Raw genomic sequence first — 13127 nt, 5'->3', positions numbered from 1 at the left:
AAATCCCTTTACATACTTCAGACAGGTGTTGATTCCCAGCTGTTCCACAGATGATAATACGGCATTCTTCACAGTCTTCTCCTCTGCTATAAAACAGGATGAAAAAAAGATGTGGTTGTTACGAAGCAATGCATTTCAATGAGAGGGTATATAAAAGAAGGTTTGGGTGGAAAACTACCTATACATTCCTAACAGCTTATATTATTCCAATGGGAAATGGAAAAACATGACAGCATATCATGAATTGCTACTTTTTAAGACACCAGAGATGTAATGTTGTGTCTGGGTAACTTTGTAGCTGGCAGTTTTACAACAGTCGTTTGGCTTTAATTGTGATGTTTGCGAGCTATTGTGACATCAAGGTGACTTGGTTAATATCAGTAAAAGTCAGCCATGGGTAATTTAACAGCAGCATTTTGAAAGTGTAGAGCAGCAGAGCAATAACTCAGGAGTTTAGGGCTGTGGCAGGGTTTTTGAAAAAAAGAAGTGAAAACTGAAGTGAGAATGCTCTTTATCTCAAGACCTTTTCTTTCTCTGTGAGTCACATGGTGAGGCTACAGCAACTGAAAATACGGGCCAGTTTTAGAGTCGTGAAAACAAAAACAGCTCGCATGCAATCAGCTCTCATGGGCTCTTACTTAGTGCCAGTATTTGTTCCAAAATCATTAAAAATATATTCGTCTTTGGAGTTGCAGTTGTCACTGCGCAGATAGAACGATAAATGAAGTAATAACAGTGGGAGGACTAACATTTTGTTTTGGAAGATGTTTCCACTGCTTCCTGGCTTTGGGGAATACCGATATTATTACATCTGTGCAAATGGATCCCCAGCTTCAGACAGTTTATGGGAGGATGATGAGAACATTTGAACAATTAATATGATGAGTATTATCCAGACACCATCAGTGGCAGGAAAAACTTCCAATTCAATTTACAGGCTAATGGTGCAGAAAAATGCACGGGAAATGATGATAACAGTAGCTGTAATCTACATATCAGAGTTATAATTCAACATTGTTGCCATCCAAATATCAAAGCTGACCAATGTGGATAAATCACAGGCCATCAAATCTTGGATTAATTGAGAAAAAATGGCTTTTGAAGAGGGCATGAATCTATGCCGGGATAGCTGGTTCTGTCATTTCTCTCACTCTTCTCTCCCTATATATTAAAATCTGTGAAAACCTCTAGCTGATGGCAATTACTGTCTAATGGAGATGAATCCTCTTCTTGTTGTATTTATTCCCTCCCTGCCCATTTCTCTCTCCTCAGCATTAAGCCACCAGAGTGTATTTTGCAGTTTTTAATAACTATAATCACAATCATTTAACAAGATACACTATGAAAGGTGGCACATCTGATTTATCTCTGAGATTAGTTATGACAATTTGTACTTCGTTTAGGTGTAGTTGTGAAGCTTATGAAGAGTAATATCATGAATCTGGAGCTCTGAGTTGATTTAGTTCCCAGACTCTGTGCAATCCCCTGTGCTTCAGAGAAATTAAAACAAAAGTAATATTAAAAATAAAGAAGCCTGAAAGTGTCAGGACTTAACGGAGTGAGAGGTAGTTATGAAACCCATTTAGAGATATGAGCATACATCATTTACGACAATATATCCAAGAATGTCTTCAGCTGTAAAAATAAAGGCAGGACCGAATTAAAAAGCTCAATTTAAAAAAAGCAAGAAAATTTTGATTAACCGTGAACTAAAAAATAATAAAAATAGAAAATAAAAAATGAATCACTGAACTCACGCTAACATGCTCAGAAATTTCCAAATATCTAAGTTTTCTGCTTTTCTAACTTTTCTAGACATCATTAGACAGAGAATGCAAAAGTCAGACACAACGGTATCAAACGTTTAACCTGACATGTCCGCGAGATTTCGGATTGCACCAGTGTGAGAACAACACAGCTAACGGTGTACATTCAGCAAGCGCGCTGCTTCCTGCCCACTCCATCCAGGCAGTGGGCTCACCTAAACCAGTATTTGCACTTGTGTGAACCTGTCTGAAGCAGGCTATTTGCCATGATAGATGTGAGGACACAGAAATGGAAAATTTCACAACCTGATTTTCTGAAACTCTAAGTTCACACGTGAAAAAGACCTTAAGAACCTCATGTTTCAAAAGCACCTCCTATATTTTAGTGCTAGAAACTAAGTACAGGGAGCCTACATCTCCTATGACTAACTGTCTGACAACCACTCAAACACTCATCAAGTCTGGGGATGGCAGCAGCACATTGGTTGTGACAGCCAGCAAATGTCAGACCGCCTACAAAGAGCACCTTTAAGCACCTTATAACTCTAATATGAACCTTACACGCAACAAGTGCTGCAGCAGGTCATTCAAACCCTGCTGCACTTGCTGGGATGTTTCTGCCGTGACATCTACCTAAAACACTGCCAGAAGAGGGAAATGCATCATGTGATTAATAACAATAATAAAAACAATTTCTTCTAACTAACCTCCATTTACAGTAACTTGCAGCATCTCAGAATGGGGGAAAGGGAATGCAATTTTGATGTTTTTCATGCAATACTTAAAAGCAGAGACTTAAAAAAGTTTGAGGATGTGGATTAAAAAATCCTTTTAAATTATTATTTTATCTGAGCAAGCATAGATCTCTGGAACATAAAAAGATGCTCCTCGTGGGATGCAGTAACCCAATTTCAACAGGAAGCTGAGATAAATGAGATTGCTGGACAGCTGCCTTCAGGAGTCAGGGCCATGGCAGGTGATGAGATACAACTCTGAACGGTGAACTGAAAGCAGTTAACACTTGGCAAATGAGCCTGCTCTCTCCATACAATGGGAGCGTCAAGCTGGGCAGAGTGGCTTTGACTAGTCAATGCTAAACACCACTGGGCATTTTTCCATGTCACATGCAGACAATTACACACAAATGTAACCGGCAGATTGCAGAATTCAACAAGAGTCCTGACTGCTATCTGGTCTCCTTTATGGGCTGTTGTAACTGAAGCAGAAGCTGTATTTAGTCAATGTTTATACAGAACCAAGCCTTACAATGCAGAACCCATCTTAAAATATCTTCAGGCTCTTATCTGTCCAATTAATTTGAAGCATTACATAAATTAACTGAAATTTAATTTGTCATAGGTACACAAAAACTGTATCTACAGTATCACCAGTGAGAAAATATTTGCCCAAAAATACAGATTTAAGATTATTTTTACCCTGGAAGCTGTTGCCGTTACTGAATTCACCCATAGTATGTATTTTTATATAAAAATCCTGAACAGAAATCTATGCCTCTCTCTTATAATGTAACTCTGACAGATGTGAATTCCAGGTCAAAGTGTGTCAAAAACATCACAAAGTTCAAGCCTGCAATCTCTCCAAAAGAAAAGGACTTAAAAATATTAGCATCAACAATCTGACATGTAAAATGTGGGTGGACTATTTTCCACAACAGCTCTGCGTTAAAGAAATTATGCAAATAAGATTGTGACTGATCCTAAAAATGAAGTATTACAAAAATGTGAAGCAATATGAAAGAAAGAAAGCGGAAGTGCAAACAACTCTGATGTGTGTTTGTGAATTTAGATAAATAAATCATCAAAACAAAAACCCAGAATTAAGGTTCTTCATCAGTCCCCAGAGAAGTGAGGCCTTTTTGCTGACAGACACAGCACTACAGACAGATGCTGCCTTTTATTAGCTGTCTCCCTGCCACAAATGACTGTCTACTAATTCATAGATCCAAGTGAATGCTTTTACTCTCATGAATTATCTTGACAGCTTTTCTTTAGAAGCTCAGACATATTCGGGATGATGTTACTTATAAAGTCTGTCAAATTTGAACACGGTTTCAAAACTTTTTATTGCATGACACACCACGCGCATGAAGAATGTTCATTCTTATGGCAATTACAGTTAAATTCCAAACTGTACAAGTCAAACCGTCCAAATCTATACTGTAGGTTTAACCACACTCTAAATTATTTTAATTAGGTACATACACCCTTACTGCTTCAACAGGAATTTAGAGGGTAAGCGGCAGCCAGGTGCTGCTGATTAAATGTAATTGATTCACTGATCATCAGCAAGTGTGAGCACCTCTGTAAAAGCAAAGTTTTAACAGGTTGCTGATCATTCAGGTGATGCAATGCCAAAAGTGGATGTCCCAGAATTTTCACCCAAGGCCAAACTATGCTCTGAGAAAAAAAGCTCCGACTTGTTCTCTAAAAAGAACATGGCAGGACAGTTTAGGAAAAAAATGGCACGTGTTTGTTAACGTGCTTGGAAACATTCATACCCTGTGCAAAAAGCAAGTGCATGTATGACCTTAAGAGAACTGTGCATGAATGAATGCTTGCAAACCTCAATGAACAGAAGCAACATTGTAAAGAAGAATGAGTTAAAAATTCTCCATAACCATGTGAGAGACTGATGAAGTCATACAGAAAATAAGTATTTCAAAGATCATACAAGCTACTAAATCATAGGGAATCATGGGTTTTACTTCATAGAGTATAGAGCAGTCATTCTCAAACTGTGGTACGCGTACCACTGGTGGTACATGGGCTCCCTCTACTGGTACGCGGGAAAAATGTAAACGTTTAGCTCTGCTATCACTTGAAGACAGAAAACTAAACAGTAGTGACGTTTACAGGGTTACTGAAGTTGGGCTAGCTCGTATATAATGATGTGCTATGCATTGGCTAGCTACACAGCTATAGTTAGCATAATATAAACACGCTGAAGCTGGAAGATGAACGCCAACTTTTTTCCACTCAATGGTTAGAGACAAATGCATGGCAGGATCCTGCAGACGGACCAAACTTCAGTCAGGAGAACAACTGAGATAATCCATCCACAATACGAGGTTAGTCATTAATTTACTGCTGCATGGGCTGGGCTGTAGCTACATCGTAAGGTTTTAAAAACTGAGCTTTAACAGTGGTAATAAAAACCGAGAGAGGCCGACAGTGATCACTGCCTTTTTTAGGAGCTTGTACAGATTAAACAGAACAAGATACAAAGCATTAAAACATGTTAACCCATATGGAAAAGATCTATATAAATCTTATAAAGTTTGTATCTGTCTTGTGTGAAACTTGTATGAAAAGCATATAAGTGTGAAAACAGATATAAGATCCCTTGAAAAATTATATAATGAAACTTGTATGTTTTGGATACTTACTAAAAGAATATATGAAAGTAATGAGAAAGTGGCCACTTACATGAGTAAATCATGTAAGCCTTATATGAAATAGTAAAAACTTATATGTGATTACTCATGAAAGTGGCCACTTTCATGAGTAATCACATATAAGTTTTTACTATTTCTTTTCCATATGGGAAAAACACAACAACCTTAATAAACTATTAGTTTGGGCCCGGAAACAGGGTTCATACGTCATTACTTAGAGACTGGATATCCCACCTGCTGTGAATGTTTTAATGCAGTACAGTTGTTATTATTGTCACTTGTCACATCCTGTTTATGACAGTTACAATAAATAACATTCATATAAGAAATAAAATTGTCTAGTGTAAACTGTATATGGTGTTAAATAAGCCTATACTACTGTAACTTAATGTCGGTCATAAGGGTGGTACTTCAAGAGCCACATGTTTTATGAGGTGGTACTCATTGTGAGAAGTTTGAGAACTACTGGTATAGAGCATAGAGTCCTATGAAAACTTTCTTTTTCACATGATTCTCACTCCTGGAAAACCTCAAGCTTCTACCAAGTCATTTCTTCTAAACTGCAGCTTAAAACCTTACTGTCACCGGGTAAAATATGAAGCTATTTACTCAAATAGTGCAGTGTCTTGTACCTTTATATTCTTCCATATAATCAATTTTATTTTATATATCTTCTGTTTATCTTCTATTTTAAATCCTGCATTGTTTTATACCACCTGTGTGTCCTTATATCTTTTTTTTTAATGTCCCTTGAAAAGCACTTGAAATAAGCAACATGATCTTGGTTTTATATGTTGAGTAATCATTAGAGAAGACCACAGTGAAATGGTTTTCATTCACATTTTAGCAGCAGTGTGCTTTATATCTGATCACCTCCCAGTAATTTAGATTTAGCCATTCAAGACTAAAATTCAAAGGATACTTTTGGCAACACCTGGGTTGTGGGTGTATCCAAATGCTCCAAAAAGCTCTTATGTCGTCATATCTTCTGGTAATTATGAACAGACAAATTGTGCATTGTTTGTGTATTGACAAAGAGGTGGGAAAATTACTTCTAGAAAATGTGTATGAAAGAAAGATTATTGATATTATGTCCTTAGAAAAACAAATAAAAAACGAAACCATAATAAACATGTCAGTGTCAGACATCAGAATATTACAAAGTTCAAAATGTTGTTCTACAATGAAATCTTGTGTTTTTACAGGTGTTCTGGGCCACAGAAAATTTCAAACAACGATTCAGAAAATCTCTTTACTGTAAAAATAATCAGCACTTGTCTGAAATTTTCTGGAGTGCAGATTAATAGCTAATGCACTGTTAATGTTATTTCAGTATTTCACACCCACTTCTTTTAAGTGCCCTTGCTGGATATAATTGAGCCACATTTAGCTAAGTAGAGGGAAATTAAATTTACTGTTAAACAATGACTGTGGTTAAAATACAACTATGATTAATGGAGTATGCATTCAGTATGGAAAGCCAAACTGTACGCTTTTGTTAAACCTGCCAAAAATAAAGCATCCATAATATTCTGACCTGCCTCTGATAATATTTTTCAGCTTTAGCAATAAAAAAAAATTACAATGCGTATTAACAGTTGCCTGCACATAATATAATAAATGTATTACAGAGGTTATAGTGCATGCTGTCATCATATGGGAAACTGGCTATTGCCATAAACAAAGCATACGCATAAAAATCAATTTGGCTGCAGAAGAAAGTCAAATGTGTTTGAGTAACACAATAATGGGTGGCAGGCCTGTGTGTTTGTGTTATTATTGCGAGACCTATGGACAGAAGTCTCCCACAGAGAAATACAAGCCTCGTTTGACTGAGCAGATTATTGAAGAAAAAAGTTTTACCATTTGATCTTTACAGACACAGCTCTCCCCACCTGCACTCCCCTATTCTGTAGTTCATGTGGCATCAGAAAGGAACAACAAGGAGCACACACACCTGCATTCACAACAAATAGCATTTTGATACCACAAAGCATTTGCCAGACTATATTGTCCATGAAATGTCCAAGATGATTTCCAGGACAAGAGACTGCGATTCACTTTCTTTTTTTTAAACCACTAAGTTCAACCTACAGAAAAAGAAAGTTTTCAAAGAACTCGATGAACTCCTGTTCATTGTTACTGCTTTCATTGGAATTAGGAGTGCAAGCAGCAGCCAGTTGCTGCTAATCAAATGCACCTGATTAAGTGTGAACACCTCTGTAAAGCAAACGTTTTGGCAGTTTGTTGGTCTAGAGCGTTCAGCTGTGTTAACACAGTGCTATGATTTTCTTGGGAGTGGATACCAAAAACAAAATCCAAGAGACTCTAAAGGCCTCAGTTAGCATGTTAAATGTTAAAAAAAAAAATTCAAAGGTCAAAAAAAGACATGCTCTCAAGCATGGTGGTGGAAAAGCCCATTTATCCATCAGATGTCTGAAATTTTGTTGTGCAACAGCAACAATGATCCAAGCACAGCAACAGTAAATCTACAATGACTGAAAAAGAAAAGAATTAAGGTTATGCAATAGACCAGTCAACGTCCAGACCCCAAACCCACTGAAATGCTTTGTTAGTTCTGCATAAAAACATGTAGCTGTTAACCTCAATCAACCTAAAGCAATGTCGTAAAGAAGAATCGGCCAAAATGTCTCCACAACAATTGATATTGTACCTCCCCACCCTTCTATTCATGTACAGGCAAGGAATACGGCAGGGGAGCAGCAGCGAGAGCCAGCACAGACAGTAGCAATGACAGGGTCATGCAGAGAATAAAAAGGAGGAGCATACATGGAGGTGCACTTCAGACTGGCTTGTAGATGCACAACAACTGTGGGTTGATTAAGCAGCTTAAATAGTGCACCCTATATGAGACTTGGCCGAATATTCAACAAAGGGTATCAGCAAAACCATCAGCTGATCTGCTGGGAATCACTGACTTAGTGGCCTGTCTGAACTAATTGCATCTTAATTAAAACCTCTAACCCGTGCAAAACAATGGCCGAGTGAGTTTAAAAAAAACAAAACACATAAACAACAATGCTGAACAATGCAAATCAGAAATGTGGTAAATCTGCTTCCGTAATGAACAGCTGCTTGTTTTTAATTTATATTGAGTGTGTGAGCCATTCATGCTTTTTCCCCACACCCTAATTTCTATAGAACTGGACCTCTGTTTAATTTTAAATTGCTGAGTCTTGGAGTCTTTCTGAGTCTTTCTCTGCACTTGTTTCGAGTGCTTGAACAAATGACACACTATTATAATTATACCAATGTTTACTAAGTGCCAGATGATTGCATTATTTCAGCAGAGCCATACAGTCACTGATGAAATTCAAACTGATATCCTTCCACCAATTAGTATGGTAAATATGATGTTAAACTTAGTACAACTTTGCAATGCGTCTTTGAGGTGAAGGTCATGAATGACCTATGATTTGACTTAATTTGATTTTATAAAAAACATGTAAACTGGAACAAATAAATATGCTAATTGGACACTTATTGCACATTACCTTTAGGGACTTTCTAGGTAGAAAGATGTTGCGGCATTTAGTTATTAGCATTATGCCTTTTTGACTGCTATCAGTCAGCTTGTTTAGCCTACTGGCTACTAAATACTCCAACCTGCTAAGATCATTCACTCATTCGATCTGAGACACATAACACATTTTAGCATGTGGTGGAAAAAGCTGCTCTTAAGGGCAGAAAGAATTGTTTCCAGGGATCTCTATTTTTATCCTGCCTTCCAGCTTGGGGTGCAGGATCCTTTGTGTAATCCATGCTTACATGTGTATTTTACACACAGACAATGTGAAAAATACAACACATTGCTATGGATTAGTACTGAAAGTGCTAATTGCACTAACAAATTTAGATGAAAAAATAACACCAACTAAATAGGCATAAGCATGTCTGTTAACAAAAAACCCCAACGCTTTAGCCAACTGGGGTTTTTCAACTACCTCAGGGACAAAGCTTTACCAAAATCTTCCAACTCAGACCCTGTGACAAGTGGAAAATTTGGAGTTTCTTAAAATATAATATTTAGTCTATTCCATCTCTAAACTGTTTTATTTACACTTACTCTACACTCCTCCTATCATGAAAACCACGTTTTTATGCCTGACATACTACAGTACTACACTCCCACCAGATGAGCTCATGCAGCCTGTCACGAACCGGGACATACAACCATGACAAAACAGGAGATGCACACACAAATGCCAATTAAAAAGACTATTTATTTTAAATTAAAGAAACAAGAGAAAAACCTAAACTAACCATGTGTACAGTCAATGGCTATGGCTTAAGTGAGTGCATGCTTGAAGAGACTGTGTACACAATGCTGTTTAGTGCAAAAACCCAAACTATAATCCAGAATGTTTCTCAGGGAGGAGAGCCACTACACAGTTGGGTTCTGAGGGCCTTTATAGTGCACTGATGAGCCCAGGTATTGCCAGTGCCACTGATGGAAATGAGCCACAGCAGCTCTCCAGCACCTACAAATGAGACCTGCCCACACCAACAAGCAAGAAGGGTGACCAGGTGGCGAGCATCGCCACACTTTCCAATCCAATAAACTACCATTGCAGTTAGTAGTAAGTGGTTGATTAGTGCGGCAACAACAAAAACACACTGAATGTCTTTTTAAAATACACAAAATGTCTTATTTTACATTCTATCGAAGTTCCTGCTGGAAAGTGCTGTACTGTACAAGATGCTTCCCTCACCGCAAACTCAGGTTTACTGCTGGATAAATTTTATTTCCACATTATTTAACTCAACAACCAAGACAGAGCACTGATAGGTTTCCTCATCTCTCCACCCAAGTGTTTTAGAGACAATATGTGCACTGGTCTAATGATGTTTATGACTCCCAGAGTAGACATACAATCTCATCATCATTTAAAACTTAATAGCCAATGCGTGTGTGTTTTCTTTAGTTGAACAATCAGATCTTGGTCTTTTGTAACCAGTCATGACAAAAAAGGGACGTCTTTTTTGCCATGTCTGGTCACAAAAGACCAAGATGGTGCTTTTATACCGTCTATACACAGTTGTTATCACCAGCTTTGGTTCCTATCCTCAGGGCTAGTTTAATCGCCAGGGTTCAGTTCACCAAGACTATTAACAAACCAGATCTCCACATTGAAGCACAAGCAGGCTTCAGTTCAGCTGACTGAGCCAACAGGCCCTTTCAGAAGCGACTGGAGTAGAAGGCAATAACAACCCACAACAGAAAACAAAGTGTCAAGTTCAAACTTACATGAAATACACTGCACTAAAGGTGTTAATTAGGTGTTAAAACACTTATACACAGTGTGTACTGTATATGCTTTGGAGTGTAACCAACATTTACCTTTACATAATTTTCATAACCCAGAAATAAAGTAAACAGAGCAGAGCACAGAGGTTCGGTATGTCTGTCTTCACTGATCCACAAAGTGCCCTTTAGTTATTTTCCTTGACTAAACTGTAAGAATGGAGGGTTGGGGGGGGGGGGGGGTATTGCTCTTCTTACTGACCTTTGTACGGAGCTGGAGAGAAGAAGCACTCTGAAGCAGAATTGGATAGATGGGCTACAACTTTCTCCAGAAGGTCAGCCAGCACTGAGGAGAAAAATCAGGCACATAAAAAATCATAAGATAGCAGGTCTGCATTAACTATTGCGTTCAAAGGAAATCCAATTTAAACAGTCGAATGTCAGCTTTCAACTATTTTTAGATTGTTGGTTCCATCCTGTTTTCTACGCTATTAAGCAGCTGTAAGTGGATTGGACAGATACTTTCCATGTAAGACGTACAGTGTGCTCAGCTGGCATAAAGTCATTAGCATTATAAATACTAATAAAAGATAATATATAATAGAAGTTTAAAAACAAACCTGCTTCACTTCTAGGATAAGGATGTCTCTGACAAAGTAAATTATAGCTCAGCGAAAAAATTACATGCACTGTAATACAACACAAAAAATGTACATCTTGTATCAACTGTGGATTCACTGGCCCCGACTGTCACTCAGTAAACTGTGTCAGCATGGCTTTTAGTGTCACTTAACACGTCTGCGCAAAGAACCACCCACAGTCACTGAAGATCTAATTGTGGAAATAAGAGAGGAAGAGCGTGGTGAGGTAGGAAGAAACAGTAAATAAAGACGATACAAAACCAACCTTCTACAGGCCAAAGCGTTTAACCTATTGTTTTAACTCATAGTAGGCCAAATGAATAGACTGGTTTGTTTTAGTCTGTTTTGTGGCCAAAGAACTCCTGTCTTTTCAATGCGCTTTGTGCTGGCACACCACAGCACACATCACAGTTCAGGCGTTTTCTGCCAAATGCTCAGCCTCAGATGCCTCAGGATGTTACAGTAGAAGTCTGCATTTACAGGCTGACCCAGAGGGACAAATGCATGGTGCACAACCTTGTGAAAGTCAAAGATTAGTATGCACCACATTGCTGATCTGATGTGCCAACTTTGACATTGTAAACTCCTGTTCGATCCAAAACTCACCACCAGTCATGACCCTTGCCATGAAGTCAAGTCAGTTTGAAAGCTGATGCTCTGCGTAGGTTTGCCATCCGAGGTGAACGTGCATGTGCAGAAATGCAAGCAGTCAAAGATTGGGCTAAAGCATTGGAAGTCATCCAGAGGTGCACAGGACCATAACCTTGTAGAGGATGTTGACCGAATTCGAATCAAATAGAGTTTTTACACCTCAGCCATAAAAGGCAGTTGGGCAGGTGGGCGGTGTGGACAAGCAAGTTTATGAATATGAGAACGTTCACAAACTTTTTATGTTAACAATAATGATAAAATTCAAATCTCAGTGATCTCAACCTCAAGGTCAAGGTCAGAGGTCAAGTTTTCTGAAAATCTTGTGAATGTGATAACTTGAGAACACAGTCACCTAGAATTTTTACATTCATACCATGGGTACATCTACTTAAAGTCTTGGACGAGTTCAAACTCCAGTCTCTTTGACCACAAGGTCAGAGTTCAAGTTTTCTGAAAATCTAATGAATGTGATAACTCGACAATGAGGCGATGTAGGATTTTCCATATTGATACCATAGGTTCAATTACTTAAAAGGAGGAGTTGAAATCTCAAAACCTCAAGGTCAGAGGTCAAGTGTTCTAAAAAAATTCTGTGAATAAGATGACTTGAAAACAAGTCGACATGTATACATGTATCTAATAGCAGCTGAGGGGTAGCACTAGCAGCTGCCACTATTTTTGTTTCTGGATTCAATGGATTTGGGAAAGTAGGTATTATAGCTTCCTTGAAATTCCTGGATGGATTCTAGTCCCTTGGGCTGTTGTCTGCTGCTGTGTGAAGTTTGTTTGATTGGATGGCTCATATTTCACACTAGCTACCTTTGATTAACATTTTTCCACCTACTGTCCATTCTTTTCCTGTTTGTGTCCTGGTATAAAATACTTTTTTTTACCTTTTTTGAAGCATGTTTTTGTTATACTACTAAATATGTGAACTAAGTGTAAGGTGTTTTGTAAACACAGTGGCACAGCCTTCCAATCATTTCACAAGCTGCCAATTCAGAGAAGACTAAAAGGGCTGATCAAACCTATTCACTCCACAGCTCAGTAACTCTGAGCACGAGTGAATGCATTTCATTGATATGCTGCTGAGGAAAACCAATTAGGGAATTGATAAGCTGACAAGATAGTAAGGTATTGAACGTGAAACAGTTCTAATTGTAAGTGTTTCAACCAAGAGATAGCATAATCAATATCATCATCCAGCTGAATAGAAGCTTGTCAAAGACAAGTGATAATCACAGTGTCTTCATATTCAGAAATAGACGCAAGTAATTGTTGAATAAACTTCCCAGGAAATCAGTTTCCTTTAGTAGTCAGTTCATAAAAGATAAAACATTTCCTTCACTGAATGTTTCTCGAGAAGTGAAATACCAGGTTGTACGTGG

General features: G+C 38.1%; 1 protein-coding gene across 2 annotated transcripts in view; it reads right to left on the bottom strand.

The window, feature by feature from the left end:
* The window catches only part of tbc1d32 (TBC1 domain family, member 32), a 188946-nt gene that overhangs the window by 126113 nt on the left and 49706 nt on the right, over nt 1–13127 (bottom strand). For both annotated transcript variants that reach the window (XM_026194049.2, XM_026194048.2), the window contains exons 28-29: nt 10710–10793; nt 17–86 (exon numbers count right to left, since the gene is read on the bottom strand). In XM_026194049.2, the coding sequence (XP_026049834.2) occupies nt 17–86; nt 10710–10793 (154 nt within the window). The remainder of the gene's footprint in view (nt 1–16; nt 87–10709; nt 10794–13127) is intronic.

The sequence above is a fragment of the Astatotilapia calliptera genome, chromosome 15 (assembly GCF_964374335.1).
Source record: "Astatotilapia calliptera chromosome 15, fAstCal68.1, whole genome shotgun sequence".
Taxonomy (NCBI): domain Eukaryota; kingdom Metazoa; phylum Chordata; class Actinopteri; order Cichliformes; family Cichlidae; genus Astatotilapia; species Astatotilapia calliptera.
Note: the sequence above shows the minus strand (reverse complement) of the source record. Positions and strands in the feature narration are given on the sequence as shown.